The sequence below is a fragment of the Oryctolagus cuniculus genome, chromosome 10 (assembly GCF_964237555.1).
Source record: "Oryctolagus cuniculus chromosome 10, mOryCun1.1, whole genome shotgun sequence".
In the NCBI taxonomy this organism is placed as follows: Eukaryota; Metazoa; Chordata; class Mammalia; order Lagomorpha; family Leporidae; genus Oryctolagus; species Oryctolagus cuniculus.
Window position 1 is genome coordinate 69,047,278 of NC_091441.1, and position 17,413 is coordinate 69,064,690.

At 50.5% G+C, this 17,413-nt stretch overlaps 1 protein-coding gene and 1 long non-coding RNA gene across 5 annotated transcripts in view; one reads left to right on the top strand and one right to left on the bottom strand.

The window, feature by feature from the left end:
* Window positions 1–10,484: 10,484 nt before the first annotated feature.
* Window positions 10,485–17,413, top strand: part of IMPA2 (inositol monophosphatase 2) — a 44,785-nt gene continuing 37,856 nt past the window's right edge. Inside the window, exon 1 of one of the 4 annotated variants that reach the window (XM_051852190.2) lies at window positions 10,485–10,545. In XM_051852190.2, coding sequence (XP_051708150.1) covers window positions 10,540–10,545 — 6 coding nt within the window. In that variant the 5' untranslated portion in view covers window positions 10,485–10,539. Of the gene's footprint in view, window positions 10,546–11,980; window positions 13,206–13,267; window positions 13,596–17,413 lie in introns of those variants that run through there. The other 3 variants (XR_011379444.1, XM_070050507.1, XM_002713559.5) reach the window with 3 other exon arrangements.
* LOC127492413 (uncharacterized) lies at window positions 11,683–12,984 on the bottom strand. The gene is made up of 2 exons (XR_007921866.2): window positions 12,846–12,984; window positions 11,683–11,984 (listed from the first exon to the last, which is right to left on the bottom strand). It is a non-coding gene; the product is annotated as an uncharacterized lncRNA (long non-coding RNA).

A 17,413-nucleotide genomic window follows, 5' to 3' on the forward strand; every position in this document is an offset into this window, starting at 1 on the left:
TTAGCAGCACCCTCAACCTCTACCCACCAGATACCACAATATCCTACAACTTGTGACAACCGAAACTGTCTCCAGACCTTGCCAAGTCTCCCTGGGGTGGGATAAAATCTCTCCAATTGAGAACTATAGAAACAGAACACAGAGGTCAGCATTGTGACACAGCAGATTAAACTGCCACTTACAATGCTGGTTTCCTCTACTGGAGCACGGGTTCAGCTTCCAGCTGCTCTGCTTACCATCCAGGTCCCTGCTAATCCATCTGGAAAGCTGCAGCAGATTTCGCAAGTACTTGGGCCCCTGCCACCCTCATGGGAGACCCAGATAGAGTTCCAGGCTCCTGACTCAGCTCAGCCCAGCCTTGGCTCTTGATGAGGCCATCTGGGGAGTGAACCAGTGGATGGTAGATCTCTCTTTCCCTGTGTCTCTCTGTGTCACTCTGCCTTTCAAATAATTATTCCCTTCCATTCTGCTCTGTCTGGACCGCGAGTTCCCACAGGATGGCGACTATGCCTTCACCTCTCTGGCACACAGATGCACACAGTTCCAGCACTGGCAAGCACACAGCATGTAGAGGAGAGTGCACAAGGGGATGGACCAGGAGCCAAGCGTTTTTGCAGGAGACAGGACAGGCATAGAGATGGTCCATAGAGATGGATGGAGGGAAGGCACACTCTAGACAGAGGAAGTAACTGTTGACTGATGACCAGAGGAGCACTGTCAGGGAGGAGTCCAGGGCGGAAAAGGGAAGACACAGTTTAAGAGCAAGCATCATGGTACAGCAGGTCAAGTAACCGCTTGGAACACACACATCCCATACTGGAGTGCCTAGGTTCTATTCCCACCTCTGGTTCTGATCCAGCTTCCTGCTAATGCACCTGGGAGGCAGCAGATGATGGCCCAAGTACTTGGGTTTCTGCCACCCATGTGGGAGACCTGGACAGAGTTCCTGGCTCCTGGCTCCAGCCTGGTCCAGAACCAGCTATTGCAGGCATTTAGGGAGTGAAAAAGCAGATGGAAAATCTCTTCTCTTCCTCTCTCTGCCTTTTTAATAAATAAATTAAAAAAAGAGCAGAGAAGGAAGCATGCATTTGGCACAGCAGTTAGGCCCCCATTTCATATCAGAGCACCTGGGTTGAAGTACTGGCTCTGCTCTCCATTGCAACTTCTTGCTAATGGGCACACAGTTTGGGGGAAAGGGGAGGGTGCAGGGTGCAGTAGATGACGGTTCAAATATCTGGGTCTTTGTCACCCATGTGGCTCCTGGTTACAGCCTGGCACAGCACTGGCACAGCCCTGGCTATTGTTGGCATTTGTGACGTGAACCAATAGATGGGTGATGTCTCTGTCTCTCTGCCTTTCAAAAAGACAAAATAAAGTAAAATAATAACATAGCAGAGGAGAAGCAGGAGAAAAACAGGCATAGGGGAAAGTGTTGCATGTGACCAGAGTAAACCTTCTAGTGTCAGTCAAATGGGAGGCAATGAGAGAGGGTAGGAAATTTGAACCATGAGCAGGAAACATTTGGAAAGCCAGTGATGGGACCAGTGCAATGGCATAGTAGGCTAAGCCTCCACATGTGGTGCCAGCATCCCATATGGGCACAGGTTAGAGTCCTGGCTGCTCTTCTTCCTACCCAGCTCTCTGCTTATGATCTGGGAAAGCAGAAGATGGCCCAAGTGCTTGGGCCCCTGTACCTATGTGGGAGACCCGGAAGAAGCTCCTGGCTCCTGGCTTCAGATCAGCCCAGCTCAGTTGCTGTGGCCATTTGGTGAGTGAACCAGTGGATGGGAGACCTTTCTTTCTGTCTCTTCCTCTCTGTCTATGACTCTACCTCTCAAATAAATAAATTTTTAAAAAGAAAAGAAAACAAATGATCGAAAGGAAACAGGTGAGCAGCACTGCAGTCAAGGAAATGGGAAGAAGCAGCCAATATTCAGTGAGCACCTACTATGCACTTTATACATCATCTCATTTACTTCTCAAAATTACTCTATGGAGTTGGTGTTATGGCTGCTTCCCAGATGAGCAAGATAAGACAGAGGTCCCAGCAGGTGGCATCCTTGCTCCTGGAACCCAGGCTGGCCTGACTCTGAAAGTCTCGCACCCTGCAGGACTCCAGTGCTGGGACATCTACAGGAGTTAAGATGGTGGGGAAAGGTGTGCATCAGTCCACTTTGCATTATGATAATGAAATACCCAAAGCTGGGTATTTTATAAAGAAAAGAAGTTTATTTCATTCACAGTTCTGGAGGCTGATGGTCCAAACTGCAAGGTGCTTTCTCTGGCCAGGGCCACTCCCTGCCCACATCACACCCTGGTGGAGATGTGATGCATGTAGGCAGAGATCACATGGGGAAAGAGGAGGATATCACATGTGAGGTGGGAAGCCAGAGCAACTGGGGAGTGCCCAGGCTTGCTTGCTTGCTTGCTTGCTTATTTATTTATTTGAGAGAGAGAGAGAGAGAGAGAGAGAGAGAGAGAGAGAGAAATCTTCCATCTATTGGTTGACTCCCAAAATGTCTCCATGGCTAGGGCTGGGCCAGGTCAAAGCTGGAAGCCAGGGACTGGCATTGTGGCACAGTGAGTTAAGCTGCCAGCTGTGACTCTGGCATCCTATATGGGTGCCGGTTCCAGTCCTGGCTGTTCCACTTCTCATCCAGCTCCCTACTGATGCATCTGGGAAAGAAGCAGAAGGTGGATTAAGTGCTTGGGCCCCTGCCACCCATATGGGAGACCTGGATGGAGTTCCAGGCTCCTCGTTTCAGCCTGGCCAAACTTTGTCTTGGCCACTTGGGGAATGAACTAGCGAATGGAAGAAGATTCTTTCTGTCTCTCTGCCTCTCCTTCTCTCTCAAACGCTACCTTTCAAATAAACAAATAAATCTTAAAAAAAAAAAAAAAAAAACAAAACTGAAAGCCAAGAACTCAATCTAAGTCTTCCACATGAGTAGTAAGGACCCAAGTACTTGAGCCATCACCTGCTGCCTCCTAAGGTCCACATTAGTAGGAAGCTGGAACCAGGAAGGGAGCTGGGAACTGAACCTAGGCACTTCGATATGGAACACAGGCACTCCAAACTCTAGGCCAAATGCCCAACTCCACTTATGCTTTTATTTTTTAAATTAATCTGTTTCAAAGTCAGAGTTACACAGAGGAGAGGCAGAGAAAGAGAGAGGGAGAGATAGGCCTTCCATCCAATGGTTCACTTCCCAATTGGCCGCAATGGCCGGAGCTGCGCCAATCCAAAGCCAGGAGCCAGGAGCTTCCTCCGGGTCTCCCATGTGGGTGCAGGGGCCCAAGGACTTGGGCCATCTTCTTACTGCTTTCCCAGGCCATAGCAGAGAGCTGGATCGGAAGTGGAGCAGCAGGGTCTCGAACCGGCGCCCAAATGGGATGCTAGCACTTTAGGCTAGGGCGTTAACCCACTGCGCCACAGCCTCAACCTCCCACTTATGCTTTTATTACAACCATCTCCTGAAAACTAATCAGGGGTTCCAATAACAAACTCAAATCCAGTCCAAGGGAAGTGCCCTCATCTTCCAAACCAACTTTCAGCAGGTCCTACTTCGTTTTTAAAAATGTATTTTTTGATGAACATAGTGTTTGAACTTACTTATGGGTATAATATTATAATTCAAACATGAATACAATGAAATCAGAGTAATTAGCATTTCCGTCTTCTAATCTATGTGTCAGGAACCTTCAAACTCTTCTCTAGTTATTCGAAATGTGCGATTAATTATTGTAGAATACAGTTACCCTGGGGCCGGCTCTGTAGTGTAGTAGGTTAAGCCTCTCCCTGCAGTGCTGGCATCTCATATGTGGACTGCTTCAAGTCCCAGCTGCTCCACTTCTGACCCAGCTGCTGGCTAATGGCCTGGGAAAGCAGTAGAAAATGGCCCAAGTGCATTCCATATAGGCACCAGTTCCAGCCCCAGCTGATCCACTTCCAATCTAGTTCCCTGCACCTGGGAAAGCAGCAGAAGAGGGCCCAAATACTTGGGTCCTGGAGACCTGGAAAAAGCTCCTGGCTCCTGGCTTTGACCTAGCACAGCCCTGACCATTGTGGCCAACTCTCCCTTTCTTTTTTTTTTCTTTTTTTTCTTTTTCTTTTTTTTTTTTTTTTTTTTTTTTTTTTTTGACAGGCAGAGTGGACAGTGAGAGAGAGAGACAGAGAGAGAAAGGTCTTCCTTTGCCGTTGGTTCACCCTCCAATGGCCGCCGCTGCAGCCGGCACACCGCGCTGATCCGATGGCAGGAGCCAGGATCCAGGTGCTTTTCCTGGTCTCCCATGGGGTGCAGGGCCCAAGCACCTGGGCCATCCTCCACTGCACTCCCTGGCCATAGCAGAGAGCTGGCCTGGAAGAGGGGCAACCGGGACAGAATCCGGCGCCCTGACCGGGACTAGAACCTGGTGTGCCGGCGCCGCAAGGTGGAGGATTAGCCTATTGAGCCACGGCGCCGGACTCCCTTTCAAATTAATAGATAAATCTTTAAAAATAAAAAAATCCCTGGGACACCTACATCCCATTACCACATGCTTGGTTAGAGTTCCTGGCTGTTTTGCTTCTGGTCCAGCTTCCTGCTAACCTGCACCGGGGAGGCAGCTCAATTGCTTGCACCCCTCAGCCTACATGGGAAATAGGAACAGAGATGCCAGCTCCTGATTTTGTCATAACTCAGCCCTGGCTGTGGCGCTGTGGAGAGCATTTGGGGAGTGAACCAGAGGATGGAAAAATGATCTCTCTCTCCTTCTTTGTTTTTCAAATAAGTAAAATCAATTTTTTAAAAATAAGTTTATTTTCATGCAGAAGTTTTTTTTGTTTTTATTTTTTAAAGATTTATTTTTATTTGAGAGGCAGAAGCGGGGAGAGAGAGAGAGAGAGAGGTGTCTTCCATCTGCTGGTTCACTCCCCAGATGGCCACAGTAGCCTGAGCTGCACATCTGCTGCTGCTTTCCTAGGCCACAGCAGAGAGCTGGATCACAAATGGAGCAGCCGAGACTCAAATTGGCACCCATATGGGATGCTGGCACTACAGAAGCTTTACCTGCTATGCCACAGTGCCAGCCTCCATGCAAAAGTTTTTGAAATTTATGGGTGTTTTTTTCATAATACTTTTTGAGGATTTCTTGTATGTAGATTTCAAATAATTCTGCACCAAAGCAAATTTATCTTTTAATTCCATTTCCCATAAACTTTTTTTTAAAAAAAGATTTAATTATTTACTTGAAAGAGTTACACAGAGAGAGAAGGAGAGGCAGACAGAGAGAGAGGTCTTCCATCTGCTGGCTCACTCCCCAGATGGCCTCAACAGCCAGAGCTGGGCCGATCCAGAGCCAGGAGCTTCCTCCAGGTGGTCCCACGTGGGTGCACGTGTCCCACGTGTCCTCCACTGCCTTCCCAGGCAATAACAGAGAGCTGGATTGGAAGTGGAACAGCCGGGACTCAAACCAGCACCCACATGGGATGCTGGCACTGCAGGTGGCGGCTTTACCCACTGCGCGACAGTGCCAGCCCCCCATAAACTTTTTTTTTTTTTTTGACAGGCAGAGTGGACAGTGAGAGAGAGAGACAGAGAGAAAGGTCTTCATTTTGCCGTTGGTTCACCCTCCAATGGATGCCACGGCCGGCGCGCTGCAGCCGGCGCACCGCTCTGATCCGATGGCAGGAGCCAGGTACTTATCCTGGTCTCCCATGCGGGTGCAGGGCCCAAGGACTTGGGCCATCCTCCACTGCACTCCCGGGCCACAGCAGAGAGCTGCCCTGGAAGAGGGGCAACCAGGACAGAATCCGGCGCCCCGACCGGGACTAGAACCTGGTGTGCTGGCGCCGCAAGGCAGAGGATTAACCTAGTGAGCCGCGGCGCCGGCTATAAATTTTTTTAAAAATTTATTTATTTACTTGAAAGGCAGATTTAGAGAGAGAGAGTAAGACAGAGAGATAGAGATCTTTTAACCCCTAGTTCACTCTCCAAATAGCCACAAGGGTCAAGGGTGGGACAGGCCAAAACCAGCAGCTTGAAACTCTATCTTGGTCTCCCACTTGAGCAGTAGGGCCCCAAGCACTTGGGCCATCTTCTGCTGCCTTCCCAGGCACATTAGCAAGGAGCCAGATCAGAAGTGGAGCAGCAGGGACTCAACCTGGCACTCGTATGGGATGCTGGTATCACAGATGGTGGCTTAACCACTGCACCACAATGCTGGCCCTTCCCACAAAATTTCTGAAGTCCTCTTTTAGGCCCCTTTTACCTGCATTTTTTTATGGCAGATCATGTGATACCAAATAATTTAAGAATTCATTGATCCAAAATAAGACTGATTAAACCACAAATCATTGCTGAACAATGCATTATTATTTTTCTCACTTTAATCATCATTGTTCTTATTTTGAAAGGCAGACAGACACATGGAGAGAGCTCTCAGTCTCTCTCTTCCACTGATTCACTCCCTAAATGCCTGCTGTGGCCAGGACTGGGTCAGGCCAAAGCCCAAAGGCCAGAAGGCAAGGTGGATGTCAGCAAGCCAATTGTTTGAGCTATCACAGCTGCTTCCCATTGTCTAGGTTAGGAAGCTGGAGTCAGATGTTGGAGCTGGAAATCAAACCCAGCCACTCCGATGTGGGAGATGAGTGCTTTAACTAGCATCTTAACCACTAGGTTAAATACCTGCCCCTTAAATTCCTTCTTGGGGGGCTGGCATTGTGGTATATCAGCATAGCAGGTAAAGCCATCACGGGTTCAAGACCAGCGGCTCCACTTCCAATCCAGTTCCCAGCTAATGCAGCTGGGAAAGCAGCAGAAGATGGCCCAAGTGGTTGGGCCTCTGCCCATGTTGGGAGATCTGGAAGAAGCTCCTGGTTCTTGGCTCTGGCCTGGCCCAGCCTCAGCTGTTGTGGTCATTTGAGGAGTGAACAAGTGCATGGAAGATCCTTCTCTCTCTGTATCTCTGCCTTTCAAATAAACAAATAAGTAAATAAAATTTTTTAAAAACTCCTTTAAAGCAAATTGGGATCACTTTATTAGTTGGCAACATCACTATTTTTTCATTTGCAAATCAGTTAAAAATGAATGTTTCCAATTACCTGTTACTGTTTGCATACTTTTCATATATGGTAGTGAGGTAGACATGTTTAAAGCAATTGTGGCACAAATACAAAAATTTGTGGAACAATGAAATTAAAAGATAAGCCTATTTTGGTGTAATTTTGAAATCTATGCAGCTTTTTCATAGTACACATTGTCCACAAACTTTTGGCCCAGCAAATCCAAGCATAAAGAAACTCCTTGGTCCAGCTGGACTTTATGCCCAGGCTTTCTCAACATCCTCCTGGGGGAGTCTAAGATTCCTTTCAGGTTACCTACTTTCTGTGTGCTCAGGATTCAAAATATGGAAAATGTTTTCTTTTGATCTTTGCTTGGGTTTGACTGTGTCTCCCAAAATTTCATGTGCTGGAAACCTAATCCTTACATTCCTATGTTCATGGTATTAGTCTGGAAGTAGCAGGTTCCATTTGTTGCTATCAGGCAGGAAGGGAGGTTACAGGGAGTTGTATGATGTATAACTGGGTCTATGGATTGCAAAATATCATCTGCTAGGCTAGTATAGCTCATTTCGATTAACGTCATTATTAAGAATTCCAGGCACAGAGAATTGGAACTGTTGGAAATCTACTTCATAGAACTGAGAGCTTGTAGCTTAGAGTTTAATAGGATAGAAGTGGCACCAATCATGCAAGTACAATTTCACCGCCTCCAAGATCTGTGCGTGTAAGATATATAGGACTGACTGGAGGGCAGAGCAAAGAAAAAAAATATGAGTCCTGGGAAAGCTGTGAGAAGCTTTGAAAGCCAGAATACCCAGGGAATCTCAGGGAGTGACTGGTATAAGGTTACACTCAGCCTCAGCAGGAAGGAGCATGACCACCATATTAACTCTTTCCTCAATGGAAACTAATGACTTGGGAGATTTTCCCAGAGTAGGGAAAAAGCGTTAGCACTTTAAAGTGGAAACAAATGAGTAGAAATAATCTTGTGATGACTGTTTCCAATGGAAAGCAAGTTTTTTTTAATTTTAAAATTAATTTATTTAATAAAAAATTAATTTATTTCAAAAACAGACAAAGAAAGATAGAGAGACAAAGTGAGATCCTCCCATCTGATGTTCACTCCCCAAATGCCTACAACAGATCAGGCTGGGTAAAGCTGAAGCCATGAGCCTGGAACTGCACCTGGGTTTCCTACATAGCTGGCAGGGCCCCAACTACTTGAGCCATAACTGCTACCTCCCAGGGACACATAAGCTAGAATCAGAAGTCTATAAGGGACAGTAACCTACTCACTCTGATAAAGGATCGTAAGCAGCAGAATTTTTTTTTAAGATTTATTTTATTTATTTGAAAGAGTTACAAAGAGAGATAAGAGCCAGAGAGAGAGAGGTCTTCCATCTGCTGGTTTACACCCCAAATGACCATAACAATGACAGCTGGGCCGATTAGCTCCAGGTATCCCTTGTGGGTTTGGGGGGCAAGGACTTGGACCATCCTCTGCTGCTATCCCAGGCACATTAGCAGGGAGCTGGATTGGAAGTGGAGCATCTGGGACTCGAACCAGTGCCCATACAGGATGCTCGCACTGCAGGCCATGGCTTTAAACAGCTGTGCCACAGTGCTGGTCCTGCAAGCAGCATCTTTTTGTTTTTGTTTTTTAAGACTTATTTATATATTTGAAAGACAGAGTTACATAAAGAGAGGAGAGGCAGAGAGAGAGAAAGAGGTCTTCCATCCACTGATTCGCTCCCCAATTGGCCACAATGGCCAGAGCTGTGCCGATTTGAAGCCAGGAGCAAGGAGCTTCTTCCAGGTCTCCTATGTGGGTGCAGGGGCCCAAGGACTCGGGCCATCTTCTTGCTGCTCTCTCAGGCCATGAGCAGGGAGCTGAATTGGAAGTGGAGCAGCTGGGACTCGAACCGGTGCTCATATGGGATGCAAGCACTGCAGGCAGTGGCTTTACCCACTACACAACAGCACCAGCCCCAACAAGAAGCATCTTAACCACTAGACCAACCATCTGGTCCCTGGAACGCAGCTTTGACAGGGTTCCTAGAACGGGTCATTGCTGTGGGGCCATGCAGTGTTCAGTGACACTGAAATACAGAGCATTTGTTGGTGCCCACCTGTCTGGTTTAATCTAGTGAAAAGCTATGGCAGTGGCTGACTCCAATTATTGCATAACTAACCCTGGCAGCTCTGACCAGCTGGTGGGTGGGAGGGAGGGTTCGCTCTGGGAATCCTTTCTTGGGGAACTTTGCACTTTCGGCTGCCTCTGGGATGAGCAACACTCCCTATTCCTTGTAAGTATTAAGTAAGTGTGGTCATACAAAAGCACAAGCCCTTGTTCCCCAACTGTCGGCTCAGGCTGCCTTAGCAAAGTGCCACAGACTCGGCAGCTTAAACAGAAATGTCATTTCTCACAGCTCTGGAGGCTGAAGTTCAAGATCAAGGTGTGAACAGGGTTGGCTTCTCCTGGCATCTCCTCCCTGAGTCCCGACGTGGTCTTCCTCTATGCCTAATGCACTCCTGGCATCCTCTCTGCCTGCATTCCTCCTTCTTATAAGGACACCCAGTCCGTAGCATCAATTTTCCACACATACAGTTAAGAATGGTCAGACAGTATCCTGGGCCTGCTTGTAGGATTTACACGAGATGAAACAAACAGAAAAGTTCCAGTCAGCATGTCTTGACCTTGGGGAATGAGATCAGATTTCAAAGTAACCTCCGGAAGCCAGAGAAATGAAGAGAAGAAACCAGCCTGACATTCTGCTTAGTTAGATCTTGACTTGTTCCAGAAGGGACCCCAGAAGAAACTCCCAGGTTAATAAGGACACAAAAAATATCCCGAGTATCTTCTCACTGCCACCCCTAGCTTCTCTGGCATCTGTCAGCACTGGCCTTCTGAGGATGGGAGCATCGGAGAGGCAGCAGTCAGAAAATTTTTCAAGCCAGAGCTAGGGGATTACCCAAGTTCCTGTGGTTTCTAGGGTCTCTGAAAGAGGCAACGTGCAGACTGGTGTGCTGGGCATGCTGGTGAAGAGCTATGTTCAGGAGAATTGTCATCAATGCATGATGACATTACCCACTGGAAAAAGCTGATTTCAGCATTCAATGATTGATGGACACTTAGTAAGCATCTATTATATGCCAAGTACTATGCTGGTCACTTGAGACTACGTTGGTGTACAAGTGACTAGTCCTCTTTTTCCTTTAATATTTGTTTTATTGTGAAAGGCAGAGAGATGGAGACAGAAACAGAGACAGATCTTCATCTGTTGGTTCACACCCCCCACCCCCATGCACCCTCAATGTCTAAAATAGCCATTGCTGGACCAGGCCCAAGCTGGGAGCCAGAACTCAATCTGAGTCACACATGGGTGGCAGGGACCCAAGTTCTTGAGCCATCATGTGCTGCCTCCCAGGATGAGTACTAGCAGGAAGCTGGAACGGGAAGGGGAACCAGGATTCCATCCCAGAGACTGCACTATGGGATGCAGGTATGTAGTAAACTCTGCTGGAAATACCTAACTCCTGTAATAGTTACAAAGGCCACTTTAAGGGCTGGCGCTGTGGCTTAGTGGGTAAAGCTGCCGTAATGACATTCCACAGGGGCACTGATTCGAGTCTTGGCTGCTCGACTTCACTTCTGATCCAGCTCCTTGCTAGTGTGCCTGGAAAAGCAACGGAAGACGGACCAAGTGATTGGGCCCCTGCCACCCACATGGGAGGCCAGGAAGAAGCTCCTGGCTCCTAGCTTCGGATTGGCCCAACTTCAGCTGTCGCTGCCATTTGGGGAGTGAACCAGTGGACAGAAAGTCTCTCTGTGGCTCTCCTTCTCTGTCTAACTCAGCGGTCCAAATAAATAATTAAAAAAAAAAAAACCATTTTACAATAGTGGAAACAAAAGCAAAAAGGTTGCTTGTGACTTTCAAATCTACACAACAAAAAAATGAAGCCAATAATTTAACTTAGGAATATCTGATTGGCTTCTGAGTTTCATGCAGATATAAACCAGACTGTTTTTTTTTTTTTTTTTTTTTTTTTTTTTTGACAGGCAGAGTGGACAGTGAGAGAGACACAGAGAGAAAGGTCTTCCTTTGCCATTGGTTCACCCTCCAATGGCCGCTGAAGCCGGCACACCGCGCTGATCCGATGGCAGGAGCCAGGTGCTTCTCCTGGTCTCCCATGGGTGCAGGGCCCAAGCACTTGGGCCATCCTCCACTGTACTCCCTGGCCATAGCAGAGAGCTGGCCTGGAAGAGGGGGGCAACCGGGACAGAATCCAGCGCCCTGACCAGGACTAGAACCCGGTGTGCCAGCGCCGCAAGGCGGAGGATTAGCCTATTGAGCTGCGGCGCTGTCTTAAGTTATTTGAGCTAAGCCTTTTTCTCTAGCTGTTTAGATATGCTGAGATCCCTTATAAAAGTTTATCTAAAGACCTAACAGCAGGAAAAAAAAAAAAAAAAAAAAGGAATGCCTGTGTGCATCAGTTTTGCTACAGTGTTTTGTCAAACTTTATTTTAATCTCTGCCAAACAAGCTGACAGGCATCATATACTACTATATTTCTAATTATTTAATTGTGACTTTGTGTAATTATTTAATTGTGACAGTGTAATGATTGTGATTTAAAAAATTTATGAGTGAAGATGAACATCTTTTTATTTGATTGTTTATAGCTCTTGCCTATTTTCCTGCTGAACTGTGGTCTGTTTTTATTTGTTGAACTCTTTATTTAGTGGAGCATAAGCCTTATGACTCTAATGAAAATAAAAAGCGTGTGAACTAAAAAACTGTAAAGTTAAAAAAAATAAACTCTAAGGGAGCTTCCAGATGGAGTCTCAGACAGGGAGGAAGGGAAGTAGCATTCAGAGAGGCAGCTGGGAAGAGGCCAAAGGGTACCTGCACCACCTCAATTTTCTCAGCGTTGGAAGTGATCTGTAATGAAAACCAGAAAGATTAATAACTGAACGTGTTTCGCTTTAACATCAAGTCTTCAGAGCACAGCCTCAAGTGATCTCAGAAGTCCAGCTAACTCAAAACACCACGAAAAAACGTGACCAGAAGAGAAGGAACACAGCACGCTGTTAGCCCTGGCGTCACGGTGCCATTTTCTAGTCCCCAGAGTGAGGAACAAGGGCCCCAACACCTCCCCACAGCTGCCTTCCTGCTTCCTCCTGCGTGTGATCTTCGTCTTGTAGCGCACACCTAGTTTCTCCCCAAGCTGTTTCAACACCCAGAAACTGAGACGGCTTCCTCCCGCCGTTAGGTCCACCGGGTGAGAACCGTCCCGCCACGGCTCTGACCGAAACGCGGCGCTCGGCGGGTGCTCAGAGCAGCCGGCTCTGGGACTCCCCGCGGCCGCTCTCAGAAAAGGCCTCGAGTTTGTTTTCGTGCCGCCGGCCTTCGTTGGCGTCAGAGCCCAAGGTTGAAAAGGGCGTTAACCCTTGTGGGGGACAGTCACAGTTTCGGCTCCGAAGTTAAAACAGCCCACAGAACCCAGAGAGCTTGGCTTTCGGCTGGAGAGCAGCAGGCTCGGCGCACCCGGCACGCCGGAGCGCCCAGCAAACACGCACCGCACCGCGGCTTCGTGCACGCTGCAGGGGTACAGAAGGCGCCTTCCCGGCCGCCCGCAGAGCCCTGCGCCCGGAGCGCGGGCCTCAGACAGGGGACTCCCCGCTCCACGTGCACTCGGGCGGGCTGTGAAGCGCCCTCTGTACATCTGGTGCTGGCCTGAGTCGTCACCTCTAACCAGCATGCCTCCCCGCTGCCCCGGGTCCCGGGCGCCGCGGTCCCCACCTGCCTTCCACGTCCACACCGGCTCCGCTGCCTTCCTCGGGCCCGATCCAGCACCGGGCGCGGCGCCCCGCGGAGCGGGGGGCGGGGCCGCGGGGCGGGACGCGGTCCGGCGCGCGGCGAGGAGAGGGGCTCGGTGCGGAGCGGCGTCCGCGGCTGGAGCGGGGGGCGGGGTCAGACGGCGAAGGGGGCGGGGTGGAGGGCGGGGCCTGGTCCCGGTCTCAGAGGGAGGAGCTCCGCACGGGGGCGGCTCAATTTGGGCAGGAGCGGAGCTCGGGTCTCAGGCCGAAGGAAGGAGGCGGGGACAAGTGCGGGGACCAAACTCAGGACGGGAAAGGGAGAGGCGAATCTCACCGGTGATTGGTATTCAGGGCACGCCCAGTGGGCCTGGCCCGGGGCACCGTTCCGCGCGCCGCGAGAGGGGCGGGGCCGGGCGCTGGGCGGGGCGGGGAGCGGGACCCGCCGCGCCGCTCCCCCGGCTGCGGCCGGCTGGCTTGCTCTTCAAGTGGCGCGCAGTGGGGCTAGCGGCCGGCGAGGAGCGGGGTGGCGGGAGCAAGAGGAGGGCGTGCGGAGCCTGGTGTCCTGTGGCGGGAGCCAGGGTCCTGTCCCTGGGCCCGCGGAGGAGGGCTGGAGGTGGCGGGGCCCGGCGAGGCCGCGATGAAGCGCGGCAGCGAGGACGCGGCGGCGCCCGCGGGGGACCCCTGGGCGGAGTGCTTCGAGGCGGCCGTGCAGCTGGCGCTGCGCGCGGGACAGGTGAGCGCCCGGCCCGGCGGCGCCACGCCACGCCCCCTGGGGACCCTGCGGCTGGAGCGCAGTCTTGAGTGGGGTCGAAGTCCTGGGCACCCACGGGGCGCGCAGGCCGAGGAGCTGGGGCGTGACCGGGGCGGCAGCCCTGGCGCTGTTCTCGGACACGCCTTTTCTTTCCCGCGCACCGCCGGCGCCGCGTGGTCGCTGTGGCCGCTTCAGCCCCGCTGGGAGCGCGCGGGTGGGACGCCGAGGGCCCCCCGGGCTGGACCCCCGAAGCCGGACGTGGTTAGGGCCCTCGAGCTGGTCCAGCGGGATGCGCGCCAGGAGCAGCTCCAGGCGCTACTAAGCTACCAGGGGCGGGCGTGATCGTCTCCCCGCGCGCTCTGACCCCAGACACACTACAGCCCACAGCCCAGAGCGGCTCCGCTCTGACTGGCACGGACTCCGTGCAGGGCGGAACTTGTTGGGCTGCCCGGAAGATTGAAAATCAAGCAACAGGGCTGAGGCAAAGCAGCGGCTAGGGTTAATAATGAAGTGAGCTCCTTTCTCCTTTTCCTTTTTGTGTCTTGGCTTTCAGCAGTGTCCGAGGCCGAGGAGGTCCCGTCAACGTGCCCGGGGCTGTCAGGGCCGGGTTAGGCACACCCCGTGGTGCTTTGCTTAATTAAGATTGGTAATCATTCTGGCCCTGTGGGGACGGCAGGAGTGGTGTGGGCAGAAGGGCCTTTTTAACGGAGCTGCATTGTGTTTGCAGCTCTCCCAGCCTGAGCACACTCTAACTCACGCATTAGAGAGTGGTGTGGCTTTACGCTCTGGCTGCACGGCCTTTCCCGCCTGTGGGAAGGGGAGGACCCCAACCCTGGCGCACAGCTGTTGAAGCCCTGGCCCTTCTTCTTCCTGGAGAGCAGAGCCCGGCTCCCCGCCCGCCCCCCCACACCTTCCCCTCCTTGCTTCCCTTCCAGGGCCAGCATCGTCCGGATGTTCAGAAACTTTGACGTTCCACCATAAAACTTTTTTTTTCTTCCTTAAGGCTTTGAGGAAAAGCCAGCTTAGGATTCAGATACTGCTGGAGAAACCCTGATGAGCTAAGTCAGGATTTCTATGGTTTTCAAATCTAGATCCTTGAAGAAGGGGTGTGTGTGTGTGTTTTAAAACTAACAAATGTTCAAACAGAGCTTGTGATGTGGCAGGCACAGTTCTGAGGGGCTTATGTGCCTTCACCTATTAGAGAGATAGTTTGTGTTTTTGCAACTTGCCAACAAGAAAAGCTGTTTTAGGAGAGCGGGAGGGGGAGGAGAAAGGCTTCAGCCTTGAGAAGTTGGGCCAGGAAGCCCTGGGCGCTGGGGCCTGCTCTGGGTCATTATGTGGGTGTTTCCTGCCTGCTGGGCAGTGGTGAAAGAGTGGCCAGAAGAATCTGTGGCTGGTACAGACAGCAGCCACACAAGGGTGTTGCAACCCGTGTAAAGAGGGACTCACCTTACATGGCTGAGGCAGTAACCCATGCTGAGAGCCGGCCTTTAGCCTGAGAGCTCATGGGGGATGCATCCAGTGGGGGTGATCTCTCTCTCTCTCTTTTTTTTTTTTTTTTTTTTTTGCTCAGCGTTGGCAGCGTTACTGTGGCCCCAAACAACCACCCTCCCACCAGTCCCCCCACTCTGCTGTTGTATCGTCAGCTGCTCTCAGCTGCTCCTGAGTCTGGGTTCTGTAAGCAGAAAGTTGGGGAAGCAGAGGCCAGGATCTCCCAAGAGATCAGTGTCTGCTCCCCCAACTCTCAAGCTGGTTCCAGGCCAGGCAGCCCTCGGCAATCTGCTGCTACAGCCCTGGGGTGCCACCCTCCCCACAGGGCCTCCCTGTTCTCTTCCTGACTCCGCCTCTGCTGCCCCTCCAGTCCCAGCCACACCCCCTATTGCAGGAGCCTCCTCCCTGATTGGGAGTCTTTGGAGGAAGGGATCCTCGAACCCAGAACCCCACCCTGACCACCACAACTGCAAACAACACTGTTTGCTGAATCAGATGTTTATCATCCTGTATGTGACAGGAGGACAAAGGTCTCTTAGCTATGTGTTCTAAACTTTGTTGGAGTGGATCCACGTTGCATTGGGCATCGAAGGTTGGTTCATTCTCCAAATGCCTACAACAGCTGGGACTAGGCCAGGCTGATGCAAGGAGCTGGTAACTCAATGCAAGTCTCTCACAAGGGTGGCAGGGCCCCAAAAACTTGAGCCATCATTGTTGCCTCCCAGGGTGTGCATGAGCAGGAGGCTGCAATGAGAAGTGGAACCAGGACTGGAACCAGACACTCCAGTATGGGCTGCTGGCATCTTAACTGCTACACCAAACGCTTACCCCTCAATTTTCTTTTATATATGAGTACTTCAAAAAGTTCATGGAAAATGGAATTAAAAGAGAAGTTTATTGTGGTGCAGAAATACTTTGAAATTCATGCATATACAAGGTCCTCAAAAAGTTGATGGACAATGTACATTGTGAAAAAACTGCATGGATTTCACAATTTTTTTGCACCAAAAATAAACTTATCCTTTTTTTTAAATTGTCTTTTCTCTCTGGCTACTTTATTTATTTTTTAAAAATATTTTTACTTATTTATTTGAGAGGTAGAATTACAGATAGTGAGAGGGAGAGACAGAGAAATGTCTTCCTTCCATTGGTTCACTCCTTACATGGCTGCAACGGCCGGAGCTGCACCAATCCGAAGCCAGGAGCCAGGAGCTTCCTCCAGGTCTCCCAGGTGGGTGCAGGTACTCAAGGACTTGGGCCATCTTCCACTGCTTTCCCAGGCCCATAGCAGAGAGCTTGATTGGAAGAAGAGCAGCCGGGACTAGAACCGGTGCCCATATGGGATGCTGGCACCGCAGGCGGAGGAGCAACCCACTGCGCCACGACCCCGGCCCCATCTTTTTTTTGTTTTCAACTGTCTCTCTCGCTTTCTCTTTTTTATTTTTTTTTAAGATCTTATTTATTTGAGAGAGTTACAGACAGTGAGAGGGAGAGACAGAGAGAAAGGTCTTCCTTCTGCTGTTTCACTCCATAAATGGAGTCAGCGGCTCGAGCTGTGCTGATCCAAAGCCAGGAGCTTCTTCCGGGCCTCCCACATGGGTGCAGGGGACCAAGGACTTGGGCATCTTCTACTGCTTTCCCAGCCCATAGCAGAGAATGACAGAGATCTGTATTGGAAGAGGAGAAGCCGGGACTAGAACTGGCACCCATATGGAATGCCGGCGCTTCAGGCCAGGGCTTCAACCCTCTGCGCCACAGCGCTGGCTCCAAACTTATATTTTAAAAATTATTTATTAGAGAGATTCCCATCCATGGGTTTACCCCCGAAATGCCTACAACAGCTGGAGCAGTACTGGGCCAGAAATAAATCCTAGAGCCAAGAATTCAAACCAGGTCTCCCACATGGGTGGTAGGAACCCAATTATCTGAGCTAACGCTTGTTGCCTCCCAGGGTCTTTGTTAGCGAGGAGCTGGAGTCAGGAGCTGACTCTAGAGTACTGAACCCAGATCTTCCAACATGGAGTGCTAAGCTAGACACTTGTTCCCAGACTTATTTTTTAATTCCATTTTTCCATGAGCTTTGGAAGTCCCCTCATATTAGCTGTAAGGGTGGGAGAATTTCCCAGGGACTCTGTGCGCTTTTGGTGCCCAGTGCCATGTGCACAGAGCTCCTCCTCTCTGCCCACTCCTCTGTGTCATCACAATGGGTCATTCGGCCTGAGGGGCGGCAGAAGGGTTTCCAGCAGCCATTCTCACACAGTGCGGCTAGCAGTAACTTAGAGGCAGGTGGGACCCCACAGTTGTACCCA